General features: G+C 37.0%; 1 protein-coding gene across 1 annotated transcript; it reads right to left on the bottom strand.

Annotated features, from left to right (window-relative positions):
• Window positions 1–413: 413 nt before the first annotated feature.
• Window positions 414–27,255, bottom strand: CUL4 (cullin4). Its single transcript, XM_088211978.1, has 17 exons — window positions 26,792–27,255; window positions 25,945–26,060; window positions 25,494–25,840; window positions 24,495–24,675; window positions 24,200–24,322; window positions 23,816–24,103; window positions 3,941–4,066; window positions 3,709–3,810; window positions 3,560–3,613; window positions 2,863–2,969; window positions 2,699–2,759; window positions 2,457–2,588; window positions 2,209–2,346; window positions 2,018–2,098; window positions 1,607–1,687; window positions 1,430–1,510; window positions 414–720 (listed from the first exon to the last, which is right to left on the bottom strand). The coding sequence occupies exons 1-17, from the start codon at window positions 27,141–27,143 to the stop codon at window positions 607–609; spliced, it is 2,484 nt and encodes an 827-aa protein (XP_088068104.1). The 5' UTR covers window positions 27,144–27,255; the 3' UTR covers window positions 414–606.
• Between the last annotated feature and the right edge of the window lie 453 nt (window positions 27,256–27,708).

Raw genomic sequence — 27,708 nt, 5'->3', positions numbered from 1 at the left:
CTAAAGGTTGGCTGAGTTAGTTTTAGTTATAAGTCTGAGACTATCTTAACACCCAAAAGGTTAGGGTGCAAACAGTACTCAATTTCTGAGTCCGTCATTACTATACACGGTTAGGTCTCCTATATTCACCAGCTCTTTAGACTTGGTCAATTTGGTACTTCCATGTCTTTTACTTGGTAAAGGATAATGATAAGACACTATTGAAGTCTTTTGGTTTAAGAAGACAAAAATAAATGAAATTCACAAGGGGCAGCAACCAATCTTGTAATAAACCTACTCAAGATAGCTAAGTGGTTACTTCATCCCTCTATATGATAGAATGTGAAGGCGCAAGTATCGACAGAGACCTCTGGGGTTGCAGAAAAAAAAAAAAAAAATCTAGCAATCTATTTAAGTCTATAAGGGCAAAGGAAAAAGGAAAAAAAAAACATGTAACAAACAGACTAAATATGCTTTACAATTACAATGTTGACAGCCAAAAAGATAGAAAAGAAAAAAGGCTACAAGTTACTGTACACGAATATGACAAGGGATTTAAACATCCTGCCTCCAGACAAAACCCAAAAACTTCCCCGTGTCATTTACATGAGATTGTGACAAACTGGACTATGCCAAGTAATTGTATATCTGAGGATTGCTCTTGTCTCGCTCCAGGTACTCCCTGTCAATCAGGCTCTCAATCCTTTTCTTCAAATCAGCAGGCTTTATAGGGAACTTAAGCTGGCATACAAGGGAATGTAAGTTTTTCAATATCAACATGAAATAGACATCTCATAAAAACACAATCAAAGGATTATTATTTTTTACTAGAAAATAAATAATAGAGTTGGGTAAGTGTTTATTAATTTGAATTGTCTTATCATATAATACAACAGCTTTTCAGGATTTCACATAATACCAGAGCTAAAAGTCACAAGGATTTGAATTTTAACTATTCTGTTTCTAGAAAAATTCAGTTTCAGCACAAAATGTTGTCTACACTTTTAGACTAGACTTGCACCTGACTATGCTAAAATGTGAACAATAACGATGGGTCATTTCCTATCAAAGCTTAATTGATTAATTGATAATTTAACTTAATGCTTTAGACATCTAATAAGGTGAAAGAAATCATGAATGATATTGGGTATATTATACAGAGAAAAATATATTAGGTCCTCTAATTCTTCCTCATTGATTACAGGGTGAACAACTAACCAAAAACTATCACCTTTTTTTTTTTTTTTTTTTGAAAGAACCAAAAACTATCATTAACACATGAAATCAAATGATATTAGAAAGGAAAATTATCTCATGAAAATATCTTATGGAAATAACACATGAAATTAAATGGACTTTAGAAAGGAAAATATCTTAGTGAAGACATCAAAACAATAGTTCCTCAGACTGGTGCTATATAGAGGCCTCATCCGCACAAGTTGTAACATACCTGTTGGAAGAGTTCAGTTATCAGAAGTGTGTGACTCAACACTTTCCTTGTCTTCATTATCCGAACAATAGCAGCATCAACCTACGATGCACCAAACAGTTATGCAAATTATTTCCTTTTCACTATATCATGGTAACAATTTCCAGCAACTTCAACAAGCCTTGGTGTATATGAAACCTGATATTGACGGTCCTGGAATACTCTTTCTGTAGTACTTGTGTTCTCCTCAACTGTTTCTTTCATCTGGATTGCATTCACCTGTATCCCAGAGTGAGAATATCCAACATTGCATCATATAAAAGGTAACTCAGAGTTCGGAATTCAAGCTGCATTTGTTTTAACTTCACACAGAACTTATGCTCAACTTAGCACCAGCTAAGACAAACTTCTCCACTCAACATACAGAAATTTTACTATCCCATGAAAAGCACCAAAAACATTATAAACAATAAATAAATCCACAAATCTGACAATAAATGGTACCTTAGTGTAATAAAAACAAAGGGTAAAAAGTGACAGGAAATCTATCTCATGCAAAGACATTTCTGGCCATCTTGAGCTAATGCAACCAAGAAATGATTTATGTACCTTTATCCGATAAAGAGGAGCACTGAATGCATCATTAAAAACAAACTGATCATCATCCTCAACATCCCGCCCCTTAGGCAACTGCAGTACACAACAAATCCAAGAAAAGAGAAGCCAAAAAACACTTTGAAGAAACCCAAATTTTACCAACTTAAAGCCAGCAAGAAACAAAATCCAGTTACTAGGTTCACCTTCTGTAGGACACGGACTTTTCCACATGCAAGGGACTGCAAAGTCCTTCTAAGTTCCTTATCTTCTATGCCAGTAGAATCCTTTATATCTTGAAAGCTAAGCTTTTGAGCATCATTAAACAACATCAAAACAACAGTCTGGAAAAAGAGAGATGTAAATCCACTTGATTATTAGAATTTATACAAATGAATTAATAAAAAATAACCAACAAAAATAAATTAAAAAAAAAACTCCTAACAAGACTAACCTGAAATAAGGAAACTGCCAACTCTTTTTTACCCTTTGGGAACTCTGCTTTCAAGACACAGTGACCTAATGAGTTTTGCCACATCAGTCGCCTCCCACTGTACTTGCTTAAGTAGAACTCCTTGAAAATGTCCTGCAACACAGACCAGTTGTAAGTCTTACTGGAGCTGTCTCTAAAACAATTTCTTGCATCTCTATCAATTTCAACGAGAAAATGTTTATCTATTTCCAACTATTGCAAACCTGGTAAACATTGAGCTCATGAGGAAGCCTAACATCCATAGGTGGATATGTGGGCCAATACCTGAAAGCCAGCCACAAAAAATTGAATCAAAGTCCTTGAAGTCATAATATCAGTATTATTATGTTCAAACTTGATTAGACATAGCAAGACAATCTGTACCCACCCTGTTGTTAAGACATGGACACTCATCTCAATCCCAGATGGTAGTTTCGTCCGAGCTTGGGATGATTGTTTGAACGATTCATTTATCTCCTTCGATAACTCAATATCCTGGAGAAGTAAAATAGAAAAGACAGGCAATATCAATCTACAAGAGAGACTTAAACATCTGCAACCCATTATATGATACTTGTGAAACTTGGTCAATTTAGATCGGGAGCAAAACAGTGTGAGAGCTCCAAAGGCACAAAAACTTAAATTGGCCCTAAAAAAAGCCAACTAGGGCTGGGTCTATAACTTTCTCTCGTCTTAACCAGAGATACAGCATCATGAGGTAGGAAAAAACAGAACTTCCCTCACTCATTTTAATTCATTAACCCTATAGCAAATTAGAGGTTACTATTAACAATTATATTGCAGGATTAACAGATTCAGATATCACCCAAAACCTTTTCTTTTTAGGAGAACAAAAATCACCAAAAAACTTCATCAGCATAAAAAAAGAGAAGAGCATGAACTCAACTTATGACAATAAATTCTTTTTGGTTTATCGTAAAATGCTTATAAACGGAAGACAGGAAGGTACGGGAACTAGTTCAGAAGGGGGAAAGAACTACTACCATTCACACATTTTTTAGAGGAACAAAGAAAAGAAACCAAACATTTCTAATAGAATCAATTATATCAAAGACAACACACACCTTGAACATTCCTTCAAGTTTGTTCGTGAACTGACTACCACACTCAGTCTTGAGCTGCATTAGATAGATAAACACATTAATGCAATCAATGTACAGAAAGTCCTTTGGTGAAAGAAGTTGACTTATAAAATGACAACATATCTTTTGACCTTAGAGATCATGGATTTCTCCGCATCAATAGAAGCGCTCTTCCCTAACAAGAGTCTTTTTGCAAGATCCTTCTTATAGAAGGCTTCAAAGACATCCTTACCCTTAATTAACAGAAAAGAATATGGTACAGAACTATCAGGATACATGCAATGACAAAATAAACAAACTGAATGTAATAGAGACAGATAACAGCAAAAATGGCGACATCATTCAGCACAGAAGTAACTTTACCTGGATAAACCTGAATAATACCAAAACTTTGTCAAGTGTACCCTCTAATTCCTCTTCAGAAGTACCCTTATTACCAGCACGCAGCTTCTCATCCAGAAACTTAGCAATCAGCTCAGCAGGTCGGTTCTGCAAAATGAAACAAAGTAAAACTAAGATTGAGGATTATTCTGCCAAAATTCAAACTTCACTCTCCAGATCAAAAGGCTAGCTCTATTACAACAATCAAATTGCTTAGAATGTATCCTGAGTTTTTGAATTCCATTTTTAAGGAAGTCGATGAATCTGGCCATTTTATTAAATCCCTTAATTGCTACTTTTTCGCTATTGATTCCTAAGATGGAGGGCAACGAACCTCAAGGATTTTAAACCAGTTAGTTTGATTGCCTGTATCTACAAGCTTATTGTCAAAGTTCTTGCAAAAACGATCAAGAAAGTTGAGGGCTTTGTGGCAAAGAAAGCACAATCAGTCTTTGTTGGTGATAGGCATATTCTAGTTGCATCCTTGATTAGTAACTGGTTAATGAGTGTTTGGGGCGAGGGAAGTAGGATATGCTCTGTAATGGTTTCTGGATAACGAGAAAGCCTATGACCATGCTTCTTGGTCTTTACTCCTCTACCTTAGGAGGTTCAGCAATAATGAGTGTAATTGGATCTTGCAGTGCAACTCAATCCCTTCCAATGCTGAATTATCAATGGAGGCCTTTAGGTTTCTTCAAGATAACCGGGAGATTAACACAAGGGAGTCCCCTTCCTCTCTCCCCTTTTTTTTTGGTAATGGAAGCTTTTAATAGATCAGGGCTAAGAGCTAAAGAGGTGTATATCTTTGAGGGGCTCAGTGTGGATAACAATGATAATAGGATGGAAATAATTCATTTTATGTTTGCAAATTACATTTTGTTGCTCTTGAAGCAAAATAAAGAAGTCCTTAAAATAAAATGTGTTCTCCTTTCCTACTAGGCTATATCAGGACTAAGGTTAATTGGGGTTTCATGGGGCATGAGTCCAACGGCAATGAGTCAACCCACCTTTTGGGTTGCAATAACAGCTCTTCCTATCAAGTATCTCGGGCTCTCTCTTGGGGCTAAAATTGAAGAGGAATCCAATAGGGACAAGAGGTTGACAGGTTTAAAACAATACTACCACTAAGAGTGGAAGCCTTATGCTCATCAAAGTTCTCATTCCAATTGTCCCATTCACGACTTGTCTATCTTTCTTATTCCAATCAGAATGGGTATGAGAGTTGAAACCATCCAATGCTGCCTCCTATGGAATGGCTTTGAAGAGCAGAGAAAATATAATTGGTGCAGATAGGGCAAATAGGGATTAGGTCCCTTGTTTGCCTTAAGAAAGCTATATTAGCCAAGTGGTAATGGCGATTTCTTTCTAGCAAGGGTTCATTGCGGTGGAAGTTCACTACAGCCAAATTTATCTTGATTGTACCTATTGGGGCTCCTAGGATGGTAGACGAGCTCTCAGCCGCAGCCACTGAAGGTGGACTGGAATAAACTAGGGTTGCAATCTGGGTGCCTCTCAACTTAAGGTAGGAGATGGTAATCTTGTCTATCTCAATTTGATCTTTGGTTTTATGGTTGGACTTTGAAGGACTATAATCCCTCTATTGTCACTGCTGCTAGATGCAACGACACCAACGTTCCAGACTTTTTTGGTGTTGTATAATGGTTGAATCTAGTGAAATGTTCTCCTCTTTTATGACCTCAATGATTGAGAATGTGATGAGCGGATTTCCCTTCTTGCTTTCATTGAGTCTACCTCAATTCTTTCTTCGATGGAAGACATACCAATTTTGAAGCGTATTGAACGACAGAAAGTTCTCAGTTAAATCTTTCTACCTTCTTATGTAAGTGCTTAATCTGATTCTATGCCATTTCCCATGGACACTAATTCGGAAAATGAAAGTTGCTTCTAGGATCACTTTCTTCTCTTAAGAGGCTGCTTCGGGCAAAATTTTAACTCTTGATTCTTAAAAACTAGATGAAAAGAGCCTTCGCGATCAAATATCTCTTATGCCACACTTAAGTGTAAATCTTTATGCTATCTTTTGCTTTAGTGTTAAGAATCTCGAAGGCTTTGGGACTCATCTCTCAATCTACTCAAATTGTGGTTGCACGACAAGCTAGTCTATTGAGGATGAGCTTTGAGTATGGGCAGATTTCAGGCTACCGAGAAAAATTCCTCTCTCGTCCCAATCTCTATTTTTTGGGTCATTTTGAACAGAATAAATTCTGATGCTTTTCATAATAACCCCTCTTCCTCTAGTACCATAATGGATTGTTGGCTAAGGACCCTTTGAATTTTGTGCAAGAGGTTTTCTATCCTTGATGAGGTGAATGTTCTTGAGGTTTTTGATATTTTCTCACCTTAAGTTTTCTTCTCTATATGAGCATCAACCCCTTTGCGTCCTTCTAATGTCTACTTTTTATCCTTTTCTCTCATAAAAGAAGCTCTAAATTATCTTATTTCTATGCTTTTACTTGTAAAGATAATAAATGAAGTAAACTCGAAAGTTTCGACTGTATAATTTTCTTGGGTTGAGACTTCTTCAAACTCGTAATCTAAATCAAATTCATAAAGTTTGGACTGTATTGTCTTCTTTTTTTGGATTGTATTGTGTTCTTGGGTTGAGATTTCCTCAAATTGATGTAATGTAAATTAAACTCATCCCAGCAAACTGATTTACTTATCTAAAGAAACTCTTCTTTTCCGACCTTAACAATTCTAAATTATATTTCTGCAAATGATAGCTAACAGCGGTTGATCTACACATCAAAACCCAAAGTGAAGCCATGAGGAAACCCTATCACTAAGCTTGTTGGAAGACATTGATCGATTGTGGAAGATCATTCTTGTTAGCCATATGTACTAGAGTCCTGCAAACATAGCACCTTGCCACAGCGGTTTCACTTTTCTCACTTCAACACTTATAAACAGGATTTCACAAAACCCTAAACCCAAAGTAGGGTGTGCTGGATTTGAAGCAAATAATTAGTGTTTAGCCTCAAGTTGATAGTAGTCCAATAAAATATCTTCACCTTCGAAGGAACTCTAGCTTTCCAAAATGCCTTGACAATACAGAATTGTATCATTGGGTTTTGTTATGAGCTGAAAATAGAAAGATTACAAGTGAATAGACCAGAGGATTTAAGGGTCCATTTTCAGCAACCTGGTTGCGTAGTCATGCGTATGGGTTTGAGTATATTCAATAAAGTTCCCAAATTAGCAGTCTCTCTATCAGATAGGTTATGGTTAAAATGATAATTTCAAGAAGCTAGAGATGAAAAGAGTATGTCTAATAGATAACTGGAAAAGCCTTATGAATTTTGTGGCTAAGGGTTGATCCCCCAACCAGATATCTTCCCAAAAAACTGTCCTAGAGCCATTTCCCACTTGTATTTGGGTGAATGGGTTAACCAAGGCTGGGTTCGGGAAATGCCTTTCTAGGGACTTCATGAGTCATAGTTCTACCAGCAAGACCATCCCAAAAATATCGCTCACTTATATGGACACCATTAATCAACTGATGTCATAGAGAGTTGGTTCACGAGGAAAGCACCATAGCCATTTTGCTAGTAGAGATAAATTATTTGATCTAAGATTCGCAATATCTAGACACCCAGAGGCCCAATCTTGATAATCTGAATTTCAAGAGGTTATATGATAGCAGCAAGGATGGGTTGGAGATGCCTTTCACGGAAGAGGAGATTAAATCTTGTTTGGATGAATGTAATGGAGATAAGGCATCGAGGCCTGACAGTTTCAATATGAAGTTCTACTAGGTGTTTTGGAATGTGTTAAAGAGAGATGTGTTGACCATTTTTCACGATTTTCATAGGACGGGAACCTTTGCGAACTCCATCAACTCAACTTTCTTAGCGCTTATTCCTAAAGTAGCGGGTGCTAAGGAGGTAAAAGATTTTAGACCTATTAGTTTGGTAGGAAGTATTTATAAATTGATTTCTAAGGTGCTTGCAAAAAGATTATCTAGAATTCTTGGTGAAGTGATTGGTGAAAATCAAAATACTTTTGTTGAAGGGAGAGAAATCCTCGATGCAGTGTTGATTGCTAATGGAGTGATGGATGAGTTAGTAGGGCAAAAAAAAACAAGGGCTTATATGCAAAATTGATATGGAAAAAATCTATGATTATGTGTTGGGATTTTGTGAACTATGTGCTTGGTAGGATGAGCTTTAGGAGTAAATGGAGAAAGTGGATTAGTAAATGCATTTCGTCTACATCATTTGCAGTCATTGTAAATGGGGGACCATCAACTTTCTTCAAGGCTTCTAAAGGCCTTCGCCAAGGAGATCCTTTGTCTCCTCTTATCTTCCTTACCGTTATGGAGGCATTTAGTAGATTGATGGAGAGAGCGAAGAGTTGAATTTATTGAAGGGTGTAGAGATTGGGAGGGGAAGGGAGAAGATGAGTGTTTCTCACCTATTTTTTGCGAATGATGCTTTAATTTTTTGAGAACCTAATGTTAATACCATTCTTCACTTGATGCGCATATTACTTTGTTTCCAATAGTATCCGACCTAAAAATCAACTTGAAAAAGACGAAAATGGTACGGGTTGTTAATAAGAGATGAAGCTAGTTTGGCCATGGTTTTGGGCTACAAAGTCATTAATCTGCATATTAAGTACCTTGCTCTTCCACTTGGGGCAAAATATAAAGAAGTGAGTACGTGGGAGCCCATTATTGACATGTTTGATGGGAGGTTGGCGGATTGGAAGAGGAATTCTTTTCTAAAGCGGGGAGGCTCACTTTGATTAAAAGTACACTTGTTAACTAACCAATCTATTATCTCTCCATCTTAACAATTCCAGCCAGCATTGCAAAAAGACTTGAAAGCATTCAATGTAGATTCCTTTGGGGTGATAAAGATAGTAACAGAAAGTATCATTTGATTAGGTGGGAGGAGGTAAAAAAATGGTTCTTGGAGGGGTGTCTCGGTTTGACGTCTATTATGAGTTAAACTGGGCTTTCCATGGGAAATGGTTGTCGAGATCTCTTTGAAAGAAGGGAAAAATGTGAAGGAAGGTGGTGCATGTTAGATGGGGAGATTAAGAGAGGGAGAATAGGAGAATGGTAAATTTAAGCCTCACGGGCTGAGTCTTTGGAGGAAGATTCGGGATGACAGCCAATGCATCAAGAGCTGTGTGGGATGGAAGGTTGCAAGAGGTGATGGGGCTAGGTTTTGGCATGATGAATGGATGGAGAACTTCAGTTTAAAAAACAGATTTACAAGAATTTTTGACATTACTTGCAATAAGGATGCTAAGGTGGAGGAGATGTATGAGTTTGTGGGGGTGAGTAAGGTGTGGGATGTGAAGGTGAAGAGAAGACTGCAAGACTGGGAAATTGATGAATATAGCAGCCTGCTGTTGTCCTTGACAGAAGTGAATTTGAATACAGAAAATGATAAACGAATCTGGAAGCTAGATGAGAAGGAAGGGTTCTCGGTGAAATCTTTATACAGCTATCTAACTAAGAAGGATAACAGCCGCAGCACGTCAGCTCCTTATAAGAACATTTGGAAATCTAAAGTCCCTCCTAGAATGGCTTTTTTTTTTGCGTGGGAGGTGGCCAACGAATGTATTTTGACTCTGGATATGTTAAAAAGGAAGGAGAATATGTTTGTCAATAGATGCTACTTATGTCATGTTGCTGAGGAATCATGCAACCACTTATTATTATTCTGTCCAGTAACATACAGTATATGGACCTCTATTTCTAGGCTGTTAGGGTGGGTTAAATTGGATTATAACTGCTACCATGACTAATGAGTTGTGGGCGTGGGTGGGCACTGGTAAAAAGAAACATCATTTGTTCTTTATTCCACTTAAAATATTTTGGGTAGTGTCGAGGGAAAAGAATGGAAAAACTTTTGAGAGTATATAGACTAATTTTATAAAGATTAGAGATAGATGATTTCATACTTTTACAGCTATTTTGTCGGATCATGATATCAAAGACACGCAGGACTTTAGTGTTGTCATAAACCACTTGATTGATATATAACTAGTTTGTATTCGAGTAGTACTCCCTTGATACCTTGTACATAATAATATTTTCTTTTTATTTTAAAAAAAAATATTTATACACCTAGAACATTGGGACTGACAATACCCTTCTCATCTAAGTGGTTTCGTTGCTCATCTTCACCCCAACCTATAGAAAATTTTTCATTCTAGTCTCAATCGTCTCAGCTATCCTTGCAATAATCCAGAAAAAAAGAGAGATAATAGATGGTATACTAGATAGGCAAATGTTTATCAAGGTTACCCTTTCCCCTAAAGTGAAGAGGCACCCCCCTCTCTCCAACTTTGAAGACACCTAGCAACCTTCACCTCTACCCCCTCCCAAAAAGTCTTACTCCTCTAGTTACCACCACGGAACTTCTAAGTATGTAATGGGTCATAATAGCTTCTCAGACCCTGATCAATTCAACTAGAAAGCTAACAAGGTCATGATCCATGTTTATCCACCCTAGCTATTTTTTTGAAATATCTATAAAGTGTCCATTCCTTCATGGAAGTGAGAGAATGAATTTTAACAAAATAAAACAAGGTCTAAAACCATAAATTCCTACTCTATTGAAAGAGAAAGTAATATTCTCAAATCACTTATCAATGCACAAGATGTTACAAAGAGGGACTATTTTTGCTAGTTTGTGGGTCACTAGTTGGAACAAAATGCTAGAATCTTCAAGTATTCATTTCCAAATGCATAATATAGTTTTGGACAAAATTACTTGCATTGCTTCACTAAAGCCAACAATTTCCCAAATAGACTGTCTTCATCTACTTTGCATAGAGATTGGATCTCCATTTTGTCTTAAGCCTCTCTACTTTAACTTATTTTGTCTTGTTTTGTTGTCTCATATTGAAGGATATCTTATCTTGTCCTCTTTTGCACAATCTCTTTCTCTTTAATGAGTTCTTTTATTTTAACCAAAAAAAAAAAAAATCATCTATTTCTCTCTTCCCTAATGACCCACAATGAAGGTAACAGGACAAGTTCATGTCTAAATTTCATCCACAACTAACCTAATTGCAATTCAAACTTATAAAACCAACAGTTTTACACTAAAGCCGAATGATTTTTGCTTTTTTTTATAAAAAAAAAAAAAAGAAATTTTGAAACATTACTCATATGAACTAATATAAGTGCTTTTGAAAAAAAATTTATTTAAAAAAACAAAGTGCTTTTGAAAAATTTCATTCATCGAGACTTGGAAAATTGAAGGAGCATTTGTTACTCAAAGGGCACGCCCCTAAATTCAAAGTGGCCATGGTAAGTTTAGATACCATATTTTACACATTATCAAGGTACATCCCAATCTAGGGGTAGTCATATTGTAAGTCCAGTTTGAAGGAATGAACTCCATGCAACTCCTTGAGATGGTTATGAATGACAAGACTTGGAAATTTGTCCTTGATGGTCTTATTACACTTACAAACTCCGTAATTCAAGCAAAATCTACAAGATCTTTCAGCCTTCTTCACTAGCAAGAATGAAGACAAGTAAGGTGACTGATAAGGCAAATAAATCCTTGCTCAAGCATCTCCAAATATAGGTTCTCTAACAGGAATCATAAGTTAATTGGGATTAAACTGTAAGGTAGACAAGCATGGTTACTTTAGAGCTGAACCTCGAGTTCCCTGTTCTGAAAGGACATTTAAGGAAAGAATATGTCCCAACAAGTTCCATTCAATGTGCATATTAAATTGGCTCCCAAAATAGCATCAAATTCACCTAATGACAGAACAATAAGTCCAAGTAGAATAAGAGGTTCATGGTATTTAGGAACTTTATCATATGTCGTAAACTCTTTAAGGTTTCTCCAATTGACAACCATAACTTGGAATTTCATCATAAGTTTCCACAGTAAGCGTAGTTGGGAGGCAAAAGTCTGGCTGAAGCAATGGTTACTTCTTTAATCCATACGAACAAGTAGCAGTTTCCTGTTTATCGAGACATGAACCTTTATCACGTAGGAAGTGGAAAGACCCACGGTTGCATGACTGGATATCTTTGATTCTCCAAAGTTAATATCAGCATCTTCCCATTCCCTTTGGTTGGTTCCAAATAGAACAATATTTTGCAAATATGTCGGGCTACATAAAGTTAATCAAAATTAGAGCATAGAACCTTTAAATGTTGTTCCTCTATTTTAGTGCACCCGAGTCTTTTTGCGACTTGGGGTCTGATTGTCGCAAGGTATGAAGCAGTCACTACGGCCATCATACAAAGACACCAAGCTTATCGGAGTAGTGAAGTCAATTAGGTTCTTTTGTTCTATTTAGACTATTGTATAGTCTTGTAATCCACTGAGGAAAATATTGACTTCATGTTTAATAGAGTATGATGCCCAAGCCACTAATTTCTCAAATTGTTGTTGGTAGTCCCCAACAGTGCCCAGGTGGCACAACTTGACCAATTCATAGGTTCATTGTTGCAAATTGAAGGGCCAAAACTGAGCAACCAACCCAAAGGACTTGAAGGGAAAATCAAGCTCAACATATCAGGAGTTGTCATCCCCATCATTGACCCCCTATTCGAAGCACTCACTGCATCTCAGAAGTTGCATATTGTAACAACTGGTGTTGCTTGCTTTGCCAGTTGTCACTTCACTTGTCTTATTCACAAAGAGCCCTCCGACAAGAGCCTCAATTTGATAATGAGTTCGTTGCAATCCACCCACTAAGCCTTGAGGAAAGATGTCAAAATTTTGTAGAAATATCCAAAAAATTTCTCACAAATTCTAACTCCAGCAGCACATTGACAGCTTATGCTAACCAAATTCATGTTTGGGATTTAGTCACGAGTTTAGAGCTCGTTAGAGAGAACAAGAGAATACTCTGAACTTTTTATAAAATATATGGATGCTTTAATCCACTAACTCCAGTCATATTTGTTGGGGATTTATTTCTCTTACTTCCTAAACAGGAACAACATAAATACAAAGGATTTCCACATTCCTGGCAAAAAAACAAGAAATATAGACCCGACAATTTTGGAAAGGGATTTTCTAGTTCCTAGTAGCAATAACAAAAAATATTTTTTTAGATAAAAGTAAAAATAGTATAAAAAGGTACAAAGGGGATACCGTCTATTTACAAAAATATTTCACATATCAATGAACATATCAACAACCGCTCTAATATATTCTAAGGATAATAAATTACGACCCAAAAGTATGGAGTCAAAATAATACAACCATCTATCTCTAATATTTACAAGAGTATCTTCTATACCCTCAAAAGCACGATGCCTAATGGCTCTAGATGCCTTGAGTGATGCAAGCATTAATCCACTTTCTCCACTTAACTCCAAATCCCATTATCTCTAGCATATAGTCAATAAACCAAAACTTACATGGTCCCACGCCTTCTCCATATCCAATTTGCATAAAATCTCATCTCTCTTCCTATACAATTAATCTTCTTTTACCTCATTTGCTATAAAATCGCATCCACAATTTGTCTTCCTTCTACAAACGCATTTTGACTCTCCCCAACCACTTTGTTCAGCACTTTAATCATTCTTTTAACAAAAACTTTCATAATAAGTTTATAACATAGCCTACTAAACTTATCGGTCGGAACCTCTTAATATTTACAGTTCCCTCCACCTTAGTTAGTAGTAAGAACCAAAAATGTAGAATTGAGAGGTTTCACAAAAATTCTACCCAATGTAGTTTCTTAAAAAGCTCCACCATTTCTATAAGAATCCCATATCAAAATCATTGTGGCCTGGAGCTTTGTCCTTCCCCCACTACTTGAGAGCCTCATAAATTTCCTCCTCAGAAAATTCCCCTTCGACATACTCCCTACTCGCCTCATCCAGCATATAAAAATTAAGGTCATCCAATCTAGGTCGCCTTTCAAATGCCTCACAATTACAGAAATATTTCTTAACCTCTTGCCTCAAATCTTCATTAGCCATATCATCACTACCATTCACCATTGTCTCCACATAGCAAACCTTCTATGATAGTTAGGTATATAATGGAAAAACCTCGTGTTGGTGTCCCCTTCTTTAACCCACCTCGCTCTTGACTTTTGTTGCCATTCTATCTCTTCCCTCTGCAACTTGACCACCAATTCAATCTTTAGCCCTTCCCTTCCAGCAATATCTTTAGTAGACAATTCCTCCTCTACTTCCATGCCATGTATAGCCGCAATATGTTGAAATAAAACTTGCGTATCCATGCTCTTCCTTCGATCCTCCTTTTTACACCACTCCTTAACAGCATATTTTATCACCTTTAGTTCACTTGCTACTTTGTAGCTAGTCTTGCCATTGACCTCCCCCCCACCAGTCTTTAATCTTTTCACTAAAACCATTCACACTTAACCATTTATTTTCAAATCTGAATGAGCATAGGCCCCATTTTATCCCGTCAGAATCAATGCAAATAGGAAACTGGTCTGAGATTATCTTCTGCAGTTGCTTCTGACAAAAACCTGTAACTTTGAGCTGACACAAGGTAGACACCAAAAATTTATCAATACAAGAACACGCCGGACTTGTCTTTTAATTTGATTAAGTCCACTTACTTTTTTTTAGATAAAGATGTTGCAGTGTTGATATTAGCAAAGATATTAAGGGATTATCATCCATATACAAAATATTTACATATCAATTAAAAGGTTAACAACATTCCCAAAATTTTCCAGCCTGTTAACATCAGTACCCAAAACCAAGACACCAAAATTATGAAACCATCTATCTCTAATATTAACAAAATTCCTCTCAACTCCTTCAAAAGTTCTAGCATTCCTCTCCTTCCACACAACCCAAAATATAGATAAAGGAATCAAAAGAAGATAAGTTTTTTTTTAACCTAATCTTCTCCATGCCGACAGCTCATCTCACTGACCCTGCCATCACCCAATTGATCCCGAGGAGACCTTAAACCGTGAACCAAATAGTATACATCATCGGGCACCTAAGCAAGATGTGATAACATGATTCCCCATCCATCTTTACATAAAAAGCAACGATTAACCAGAATTTTGCCCCTCCTCGACCTATCAATAATCAAAATGCACTTTCTACTCGCTTTCCAAGACAAAAAAAAAAAGCAATTCTTGGAAGTGACTGTGACTTCTAAATCTGTTTAACCGGGAAATGGACAGTTTCACTACCATCACTCTAGTCAAATGCTTGTGGAAGGTCCTAACAGAATAATCCCCTTGTTTCCCCCAATTTCCACATCAACTGGTCCCTACAATCGTCAAGTTGAAACTGAGATAACAAGAGTAACAAGGCTTCACATTCTTCAATTTCCCAATCATTGAGATTTCTTATGACACTCACATTCCACCCCCTACTCCCGCTATCTGCGGAATAAGCCTCCTCCACCACCATATTCTCTGATTACCCAATAGCAAAGATCCTCCAAAACTAATCTTTAAGTCTAGCCTCACCAGCCCATTTATCCTGCCAAAAACAGATTATGTAACCCTTACCCACCTTCCACCTAATGCTCAAGAAATTTGTGTTTCCCCATATTAATTTTCTTTCATAAACCCCTACCACGTGGTCCATTCACCTCCCTGACTTCCTCACCCACTTCCACCATACGTCAAGGAGCCTTCACAACCCTTTTCCACAAATCTCCAATCCTCCCTTGTATATCTCCACAGTCATTTACCTTGAAGAGCAATGCTCATCTCAACTATAGATCTCAGTCCAAGAAACCCCTCCTTCTGCGGCTTTGCCACCTTATCTCACTTCGTTAAATGAAATCTTTGTTACCTTCATCATCCCCCTACATAAAACAACACTGAATGTTTCTCAGCTTCTTCGCGATCTTAATAGGTATAGTCAACATAGACAATAAGTAAATTGGTAGGTTAAACAGTGTGCTCTTGATCAATGTTAACCTACCACATTTAGATAAGTAGTTCCTGTTCCACCCTGTAAACCTTCTCACAAATAACTCAACCACAGGATCCCAAGTCTTTGCCTCTTTATATCTAAACCTCCAGTTAAGGATAAATCAACTAGCTCCATTCTCTCCATAGCATCCTTAATCTTTTTTTTTTTCTGAAGTATAAACAGCAGCGTATATTAATAAGGCACCAAAGGGATGTTGCCCATTTACAACATTTACAAGTCCATTAACAAATCAATGAGTTGAGCAAAATCCTCCAAAGTAACCAAAGGATAGTTCTATAACAAAAAACTAAGAGTCCAAAACCATCTATCAAAACCATCAACATCCTCAATCCCCCTCAAAAGCCCACTTACTCCTCTCTTCCAAACAATCCAAAAGCTAAAGAGTGGAATAAAGTTCATATGTTTTCCCCTGCCTTTCATACCCTTTCACGCCCAAATTTCCTCCCTCACCATAGCATCCTTAAATTCTTCTGCACATATTCTCAAAAAATTGAGTCCATATTTTTCCGTGTCTATTCAGCATCATATCGAAATCCCACCCACTACCTATGGGAAATTTCATTTCTGCTAGCACTCCTTCAAATCTCTCCACATCAAGGCTCTCTCACTCTTTTCTCCGTTATTATAGATCCAAGTGAATACTCAAAATCCTCAACACCCATGATTTTCAAACAGACAAGAAATTGAGCACTCACCCCTAGCTTACTCCACAAATCGGGTTCTATCTTCCTTCCATATTACCAAGATGCCACCAGGTGTTCCCATAGCCGGAAAATCTGCTGACTCTCCTTCCTTGATTTTCCATATATTTTTGACGATCCTCTCTTGCATGTTTTCCATTTTTGACTCCTGTAAACAAATAACATTCGATCTCCATCTGCTCATTTATCCTCTAACCACTTGTCACTTCTTATAATTATTGATCCTCATGACATTATTCTCCCAAACATGGATTGACGATTGGTTACAATGTTTGCCCTTTCTTCCCCCAAGTCCTTTATTATCATGATTAATACTAGATTGCAATCTTCATAACTCCTTGCGGTCCTCCACACCATGTCTACATTCCCTCTTCAATAATTATCTATCTTTTTCCATCTTCTCCTGTGTTCTCCTCTCTATCTCCACAAAAAGATCCATGACTCGTTCTTCTAGACCATCAAAAGATACACCCATCAAGAAGCTAATTCTTTTGATATTTTGGCCCATATTGAGTTTTCTTTTTCAAGGAGATCTCCAATAGCTTCCACACCTTCTTCCTCTAACCGATCTCTCCACTAGGCCATTAGATCACCTTCAGCCTCCAATCCCTCTTGCACAATATCCTCCTCCACTGGCACCATAGCAAGTTCATGTCATCCTCCTCCTTATTCAAATCAACTACATCCCACGTCTCCTATAATCCATCAAAATCTTTCTCCCTTCCCCTCATCGATCATCAGCCACACTATCTGTATCACCTTCTCTCTCTTCTCTGGCCTCCTCACCACGTTCTATGACAATCACCGATTTGTGCTCCATCGATTGCCACTCAAAATCACCTTCTCCCCTCGCATTTGTTTCCATCATTGTAGTCTTCTAAGAAACAGGTCTCTGGGTCACGAGTTTCCATAGTTTCAAACCCTGACCCTTCCTTCTAAACCACCTAGGCCTAAACCTGTAACTAGCCCACAAGCCCCTCCTAAAAAACATACCTCAATTCAACCTCTGTTTGGGTCGTATGTTGTTGGGCCTAGCCTCATTCCTAGCCTTCACAAAACAATTATTCCCCATGTTGTTTCGTCTATTCAGCAAATGACCCTCGCCCATGCTTTTTCGTCCCATCATCAAACGACCTACACTTTTTCCATTTTGGCTGAAAGACATTTGAAATTCAAAATTCACCCAATCCATAATCCATTTGGCTCCTTTCACCCTCCCCTGGCAGTATCCTCCTTTTTTTCGCAAAATACCTCTTTAAAATTTCCTTTACTCACCTCTTCCACTCGAACTCTCAACTCCATCAGACACTTAGGGAAACATATCCAAGGCATAGCGTCCTCCAACCTCAAGCCCGAACTCCTCTCCTATTTATACTCATTAAGCGTCATCACGCGTTTACCTGTCACAACTGTCAGTTCCCACCTTAGCTACCAGAACCATCATTCTCCATCATCCTCTCGCCTCTCCTTTCCGGCAAGAAGATTCTATGGATTTTCTCCAATGCAAACCCATGAGAAATGCTCAACAAATTTTTCATATATATTTAAAACTATATTGAAATTCCCTCCACAATCCACGAGCAACCCCATTTTTGTTTACAATCCTCCAAGTCTTTCCATAGAAAACCTCTTTATATCCCTTCACTTCTGCTGTAGACATCAGTGAACACTCATTTCCACCTATTTCTACTATCTCTAAACAAGCAAGAAATAGAGTATTCACTCAACGATACCTCCTTTTAAAAGATCCCTCCTTTCATAAGACTAGAATTCCCCCAGAAGCTCCTCTAACTAGTAGATCTCTCCAACCAATCTCCTTAGTCTTCCAAATACTTTGGATAATCCCAATAGAGATTATTTCCATTTTAGATTCCTACAGACAAATCACATCAAGTTTTTTCTTACTCATGCAACCCCTAATAACATGCATCTTTTTACAGTACTTTATACCTCTTATCTTCCAAGAAATGATGCGACCAAACATGTTTTGATTCAACCCCTAATGAGTTACCAATACTCACAACCTACTCAGGGTCAAAACTCCTTTTTGCTATTATTCCTTTGTCTAGCAATCCTAGCGTTCCTTAAACCTTATATGAAACCACTATCCATCTAAATTGGTAAGTTGTTATGGAGGAGTAGATGTTGGCTTTAATATATAATCGTACTTGGGAATTAATGCACGTGCTCGCAAGTAAGAAAGTTATAGGTTGTAAATGGGTGTGCATGGTCAAAGTTAATTTGATGACTCCAGTAGCTAAACTTGCATCTATTTGCTTACTTCTTTTTTAATATAAAGAGAATTATTATTAGGAATAGAAGAAAAAGGCGCATCCCACAGGATAGGAAACCCTCTTTAAAAAAAAGGAGAAAGGGAAGAAACTCCTGAACAATCAATGCATCCCCAAGCCCTCATGGAACAGCCAAAAAGACATCTCTAAAGAGAATCCACAACCCTTCACCCATAGAGAAGGAAAAAAAAAAATTCTATCCCATAAAAAAGCCCGATGAAAAGATGATTCTTAAGGAGTCTAGTATTGGGCTCCAAGCAAAACATCCATATCCCTAAAAAGATAGCTCCTCCCAAAAGTATCCTAGCTTCCTTCCTTTGCCCGCCTACCTTAAGGAACATAGAAAGGAAACAATCAAGGGAAGGGGGACTAACCCACCTAAATGTAGAAGTATCATAAACCTAGATCTAAGGCCCACACCACCTTAAATTGCAAACTTGTAACAAATTATTAGTGTTATGCATGTCTGAAACAAACTTCAAATAAAAAACTTAATCATATAATTGAATTTAACCTTCTAAATTTCAGCAATGGAAGTCTTACCGCCACAACTAGAATTATAGGTGAGAAGAGAAGAAAAAAAATAAACATAGATATTACAAGAATACAAGGTCCATACTCTACTATCGCGTTTGGGGAAAACAATAAAGACTAAAGAATATAAGCAAAGATATAATCAATCCATTATTTTTTAAAAAAAAAAGTGGGCAAGGTCTTGTGTTGTTGATAGTGCATGTTAGCCACAGATGCAACAAAGACATGAGCTACTCCAAGTGTCAAGATAAGAAGGTTGTTAAAACCAATGCAAGTACCAAGGAAGGACCATGCCATTTCGCTGCACTCAGGTCCCTCAATAGGCAGCATTGTGAACCTTTTAGGCTAACTCAACATATATGAACACTTTTTTCTATATCAATGCATGACCGAGGAGGATAAGGTGGGTGAGCTTCCTTTCACCTGGAGGACGAGGCCTGATTGTGTTTCCTTGCACTAGAATGCTACCTGGCAGATGTGACTTGGGAAAATCTAAAGATTGACAATAACTTACGCTTCAACCCACCAGTACATAGTAATAAGTTGGACGAATTGGTTCAGTTATGACAGGACAATGCAATAGCAAATTGTCAACAGTTCTTCGACCAACTTTCTTCCTATACATCTTCGCTCACCAACCCAAGAGTTACAAACATTTCTTAGTTATTTGCACAATTATATGGCAATAGAGGTGGAATTACAGCAAACACCCAAGCTAACAACCTTCACGACCCAAACTCACTTCTGTGAATTACAAGGAAAAAAGAAAAGGCAAGAGGTTGAGAATCACCTTCTCCAATTATTCAACATCTAACCTTTAGCATCCATCAAGCGCAATCACTTTGTTGACTCTATCTTTATTACATGGGTTTCCCCAATTTTATTAGTTATAGGGACGTCATGTTCACTAGTAACTCTTGGAAGCAACTCTTTTGCTTCCAAATAGCATTCCTCACTAAAAGCTATAATACCATATATCTCCTAAATTTTATGGACCCTTTAATATCCTTGAAAGGTTCATATCTATTTTTTAAAAAAATAAAGATACACAAAAATACCCCGGCGAGGATCATATCTATTGTACATCAAAATTACCACATGACTTCAGCCCTCACTTTTTATTACATCTATCATGCCTCAAAAAGGTCTACAGAGAGAAGCCTATATAGCCCTCTCTTCCTCCAATTGCTTGACAGAAAAATACGGTTTTTGTTGCAAGGTATTCTAGAACAACGGATAAAAGTAAGATATTGGGAACTTCTCATACATTAGGATGCACTCTCTCTTATGCAAAATAGGCTCACACTAGATTTCATAAATAAATTAGAAATTGTAATTAATTTTAAATATAAAACAACTATATTATTTAACATTTTATTATTATATTATTTAGAAGTATTATTATAGTTTTACTAATTTAAAATTTTATTCTTAGTTGTATTTCCTACTCGTATTAGGATTAGTATTCCTAATTCAAGTATTCAATAATAATATTTTGAAGGTTTCTCAATTTTCTTGTTGTATGATGCATTCAAACCCTTAATTGTGATGCTTAAGACTTCTCAAATATAATGTCTAAGAAATTCTATGTATGATATCCAGGTTTTTTTTTATTTCCAAACTGCTAATTTGACTTTTTTTCGAGATAAAAGAAAAAGAATATTATTATGCACAAAGGTACCAAGGGGAAACCACCCGAAATCACAAAATTATAAGTCGATCAGGTGGTACATGACAGCTACCAATATCTGTCTAATCTAATGTCATGACCAAACAAAATATAATCAAAAGTATGAAACCATCTATCCCTAATATTTACAATGCTTGTTTCAATACCCTTAAAAACCCTAGCGTTTCTCTCCCTCCAAACTACCCACATAATAAAAATCAGAATAAGATATAATTTTTTTTTCTTTTTACATAAATCAACCCACGCCCACAACTCCTCACTAACACTACCCACCATGACCCAATTCATCCCCATAATCCTATACACATACGCCCAAATTCTATACACCATTGGGCATTGAAGTAACAAGTGGTTGCAAGATTCTTCATCGGCCTTGCACATATAGCACCTATTAACCATCATCATACTTCTTCTCAACATATCAGTGGTCAATATTTTTTCTTTATTAGCTTCCCAAATGAAAAAAGCCATTCTAGGTGGAGCTTTTGACCTCCAGATTTGCTTAAACGGTGCTGCCTTTACACTATCATCACCATCTTTGACAATAAAATTGTAGTAAGACTTCACAAAGAAGCCTCTTTTCTTGTCTAATTTCCATATTCTTTTGTCTTTCAGATTTCCCACCTTAAAATCAGCAAGACAACGGAACAGATTACAGTATTCATCCTCTTCTTCTTCCTTCAAATTTCTCCTAACCTGAATACACCACCCACCCCCCCGCCCCCCCCCCCCCCCCCCAATCTCCCTTCTCGAACACTTCTCCACAAGGATATCCCTCTCACTAGCAATCTCAAAGATCCTCGGGAACTTGTCTTTCAATTTGAAGTCACCAGCCCACTCATCCTTCCAGAAATTAATTTCAGTTTCATTGTCCAACTGTCAGCATATGCAATCATAAAAATTCTTGCTGTCAATGCTAATTTTCTTCCACAAACTAAAACCATGACGTTTATATTTCCCTCTTCTCCCTTCATCCCTTTCCCAATCACCCCATCTAGTCACCCTTCTCCACATTTTCCTCTTCTCATTCACAAATCTCCAAAGCCATTTGCCATGTAAAGCAGAATTCAATTTCGAAATAGATCTCAACCTCAAACCTCCCTTGTCGAACGGTTTCTTCACCTCCTCCCACTTTACGAAGTGAAATTTTCTATGCCCCTCCTCATCACCCTAGAAAAATATGCATTGTATCCTCTCTAGTTTAGTAGCAATACTGGCCGGAATAATTAAGATAGAAAGGTAGTAGATTGGTAAATTTGTTAAAGTGCTCTTGATTATTGTGAGTCTCCCCACTAAGAAAGAAAATTGTTCTTCCACCCTGTAAGTCTCTTTTCAAACACATCCACAATGGGATCCCAAGTTTTAGTATCTTTAAACTTCAACCCTAAGAAGAGTCCTAGATATTTAATAGGCAGCTCGGGAATCTTGCAACCCAACACACTAGCCAATTCCCTTTCATCCCTCCTATCTCCAATTCTAATCATTTCAGTTTTACTCAAGTTTATCCTCAAACCCGACACCATTTGGAAAAAAATAAGTAAACACCTCAAGTGAAGAACAGAGTAAAGATCCGGCTTGCAAAAAATTAAAGCGTCGTCGGCAAAAAATAAATGGGATACTTTCACCGCGGACTCTCCCACCCCAACCGACAACCACTTAATCACATTCAATTCGCTTGCCCTCTCCATAAATCTACTAAAAGCTTCCATCACCGTAAGGAAAAGCAAGGGCGATAAAGGGTCCCCTTGGCGAAAACCTCTAAAGGACTTAAAGAAAGAAGAGGGTCCACCGTAGACCATCACGGCAAGAGAAGTGGACACATCATGCTAACATATTGATTTGATTTCGCTAGACCATCCAACCTTGGACCTTGCAAACAACACAATCTAAAGGGAGGGAGAAATGTTACAACTACCAAGATTTTAAACACACAAGACAAATTTATCAAAAAACATATCAAGGGATTGAGGAAAACAAGGGAAGAGGGTTCCAATTGTACTAAGTCATCTAGTTATGGATTATGGTTCCTTTGACAACCTATTTAGGCATAACAGTAGGTATCTAAATTAGTGCTTGCATCAATATTTATTTCTAGAAGTTGGAGTAGGATTTACAGGATTTATGAATCATGTTTCTTGAGTGGGGATCTAATTCTAATAGCTTTTCTCCCATATTAATACCACACTTACACTTTGTCTTTCAAAAAAAAAATTCTAATAGTTTCCTATGGATATATTTATTATCAGAAATCCGAGTACAGGCAAAGAAATTGTTGGTTTTCTACTTCCTTGAAACGTAACAGTAACTTTTTTTCAATAAGTACTATGGATACAAAATGATTCAACTTGAATAAGCATACAAATACAAAGTTTTTTCTTCTTTTCCGCTTTTTTGGTAGTAAAAGTGAATTATCTTGTTTTGGAAATAAGTAAAAGTACAATACCTTTTTCATGTAATGTAATAAACATTACACATTTTGACATGACAATGAAAAGTAAGATGCCATCCCAGTTACAGCAAATTCATGAAATTTTTCAGGAAAAAAATATTAACATTTTCCATCAAAGGCAGTCAAATGACAGTATCTTTAATTTCCAACAAAACTTAATTGTTGTAAGGTCACAGATTTTCTAGTATGGAAATACTCAAACAGAGAAATTTCCTGATGCCTAAGCGATTTAATAGTAAATATAAATCATAATTAGAGAACCAAAGGAAGAACATAATGACCTGGCGGAGATTAATTAGATGCTCAAATGCATCCTTTATTGTGTTGCAGAATGCTTCATTTTTGGAAAAGCTTTCTTCCCATATTGAATCAAGAGAAGCCTTAAATTCTAACAAGGACGATACCATATCCTTATCTTTCTCTTCGTCCATGATAATTGCCTGCCCAGTTCTTCGAATGTAGGAGTTAAGGGCCTGCCTTAATGATTCAAGGGCATTGACTCGACAAAATAGTGAGTACATCCTCTGAAGGTCCTCAATACGATGCCCATCCATCAGCATTGTGAAGCCCTGAGAGATACCAATGCCAATTTTAATTCAAGCTATGCAAATTGTAAGTATACATAAAGGGGCAAAAAGTAACTGAAGAAAGCATCATATAACCACCTTATCAAGAATTGCTGGTATATGACGTTCAAGGAGCTGCCTTTCTGCAGTTGCTATTAGTGGCTTTCTTGTACTTGCATCCAGGTAGAGTACACACCTTTCATGTTCTTCATGCAACCTTATCTGTCACGATTTGGAACCGTAAATCTTACTAGTTATAATAAGTAAATTTAATCTTAATCATTTCAGTAATGCGCAAGATGGCATTTCCTCCGTAAAAAGCCAAGTAAAAATGTTAAACTCTAAAATGTCCAGCTGATGATCCTTATACTAAGAGGAGAAAACCAATAAGCACCTCCACATGTTTCAGATAATCTGGAACATCTGATTGTTGCATGTATTTCATTCCTTCAGCAGCATAAAACTCAGATGTGCATTCAAGGAATTGCTTCTCAAAAGTTTCCAAGTAAATTCCTAAAGCAGTAAACATCTTCAAAAGATGGTTAAGCAAAGTCCTATCAACTGCTTCACCTAATCTGGAAGACAGAATTGGATGGGTAAAACTTTAATTAGAAATTGCAAATTGCACTTGCAAATTACTATTATCTAACCATCTTGAAACATGAAGAATGAAGTGAAGATCTTGCCTCGTATGGATGATAACAAGAAGGCATAAAAAACCACAAGCAAATAAATTTGTTTTTATAGAACCACAAGCACAAAAATAACCAAAGGTTAGCATCCTAGCAAATACCAAAGCTGCTAAACTAAAATGTAGGTAACTGCCAGACCAAAACCAAACAGAATGCTATACTGTAAGATCTCAAACCAAAAATCATACTCCAGTTAAGAGTAGGTAAAGCCCGCAAGAGCAAACGCACTAATACAAATAGCTGTACTACAAGTCCAAGATCTTAACAAACTTACAACAGTCCAGAGCAATACATATGCCGAACCAAACATAACCTATAAACATATCCATGCAAAAGTAAAACTATCTACCTCGTCTGACTTGGTTAAATAACCAGACAAGCATCAAAGTTTAGTTATAAAGAAGAAAGAAAACTCAATTAGCATATTAACCAAGGCCATCATACAACGAAGGATTTCAAGAAAAGAGCATATAAGCCTACATATATATATAAGTGATTAACATAAAACCATCAAATTTTTAAGGTTAGTAACACTGGTAAAAAGAACCAAGACAATTGATATATCAGTATAAGTTTCACGAACTACTATTCATCCACAAAAAACTTCTAATGGAAAGATTAACTTTCAAGTTGTTACTTTAAAAGGACAATCACAGAGAGAATGTGTGAATAAGTACCACTGTAGGAATTTCTAGAATTACCTTTCACTCTCAATCATTCTTAAGAGGCCAGTGACAGTTTTGTGCTCAACTTCAGGAGACAAAGAAAGATGTTTCCGGAAAAGTTGCAAGCCCATATCCCACAATGAACGTACATTTGGGGTTTGTTTCACATAAGTTCTATCTAGATACAAAGCTATACCACGAATCATCAACATCTGGTCGCAAAGATCTTGCCAGCATCTCTCAACAAGTGTCAAGAAAACCACCAGATCTGGGCTTTGCCCAACCAAAGACTGCAGTGCTGCAGATATGTGTGACTCGCACTCTTTTTCAATCCGTTGATAAAGATTCCCCCCCATTTTGTGCAAGCAGAGATCATTAACAGCCTATCAACAATGTAATTACTTTTCAGTAGCACGACAGATTTCAATAAGAGAAAAAGACTTAATGTTTCTAGAAACAGGAGCATAAAATATGCCATGGAATCTACCTGATAAAGCTTCTCCAAGTCACAAGAATCTGGTTGCTTCAAGAATATAGCTTTGATAGCTGACTGCAGCTTTGCCCATGTATCCTCCTCAAAATTTGTGGGCAGTGTAGGTTTAGCTTTATCAAAATGATGTGAAGATAAAATTAGGAAAACTCCATTAACTTCTATATGAAGATATATCAGGCAACTTCCAACTGACTCCTTTTCAAGAATCATCTTACTTTAAGAATTTGACAAAGAATGCAAGCATGAGAACTGCTATAAGTAAGGCCTTAGCTTTTCTCAAAGCAAAATTACAAAACTGAGTCCACCAAAATCAACTCCAACAAATATTTCTCATTTAACAAGCATGCTCTCCACTCAGATTAGAGAAAGCAAGAGAAGCAGGGTTGTAATGTAAACAATCCATCTTAAATTCTCCCCAAACGTGAACAATACGCAAATGCACATCTTAACGAAGCTATACAACTAACATTGAAATGAGTCGAACAATATCTAAATAGCCTATCCTCAATCAAGGATTAAATTTTGCTCGAACTTAATCCAAGAAAAACAACTACTCACTGATAAAGAAGCCCGAGCAAGTCTAAGCTCAATTCTATAACTTGCATCAAACTCTTACAACATCTTACATTTCACATAATAAAGATGTTCAACTATCAAGCTAAGTTCGCATCCCATCAAAGGGTCAAAATTTGCAGAAGAATTCAAATAAAGTAACCAATCAGAAAAACGAAAGAAAAAGAACCACATAAGATGGAAGATCCTTCAAAAAACAAAAGAAAAATTATAAAATTATCCAATTAAATTTACCCATAAATAAAATAAAAAGGAAGGAATAGTATACCTTTGAGGAGCTTGATTACGAGCTTCTTGGCAGGCTGAGGCGGGGTGGCCTTCTTGCGGGAGAGATTGGCGGCGGCGAGGGGTTCGGGCTTGAGATCTTCGTCGAGGGCCATGGAGGAAGGATCGAAGACGACATCGTTCTCGAGGGCAGTGGTGGCCGCGTTGAAGTCTTGGTGAGAGTGGTGAAGGCCGTTCTTGTTGGGGTCGAGAGAGCAAGCAACGGCCTGGGACTTGGCCTTCTTCATGGGTGGGGAACGGGGACTGCCGTTGCCGCTGCCGCTGCTGCTGCTGCTGGTGGGGTTGCTGGTGGTGGAGGTATTGGAGCTGATTGAGCGTTTGGTGGGGAGAGACATGAAATGGCGAAGTGTGATCAAGAGGGCATTGTTAAAAAGGTAACCAAAGAGAAATTATATTCGGGAGAGAGAGAGAGAGAGAGAGAGAGAGAGAGAGATCAATGACGATTTTCGAAGCGAACAGATAGAGAGTTTTTCTTTTTCTTTTTCTTTTTCTTTTTCCCAATATGAGTGAAGTTTGTAATTTAATTTTCCAGTAAAAATCTTAAATTCATAGTTTATTATGTTAATTGAAAAATAATTTATCCTTAAATTTTTTATTAATAAATCAAAAATTATAATAAGGATAAATTTTTTCGTATTTGATTAAAAGGTATAATAAAAGTTCACTTTCATCTTACGAAATATGCAATTTAGAGGTCAGCATTTCATAATTTTATAATTTTTTTGGTTAAAATTAAAGAAGTTGTCAAATAAAATTAGCAAAAGTTGATTTTTCTTATAAGATAATTTTTTTGCATTATATTTAATATTTTATGAAAAGGGTAGTGCTGGACATATGCAGGAAAAAGGTGACCCAAATTATGTAAAAGGCCCAAGGCCCAAGGCCCAAATCAAATTGGTA

This window comes from Carica papaya, chromosome 9 (genome assembly GCF_054855325.1).
Source record: "Carica papaya isolate Zhongbai chromosome 9, ASM5485532v1, whole genome shotgun sequence".
Lineage (NCBI taxonomy): Eukaryota > Viridiplantae > Streptophyta > Magnoliopsida > Brassicales > Caricaceae > Carica > Carica papaya.
The sequence above is the reverse complement of the archived record's forward strand: the minus strand, read 5'-3'. Positions and strand labels throughout refer to the sequence as shown.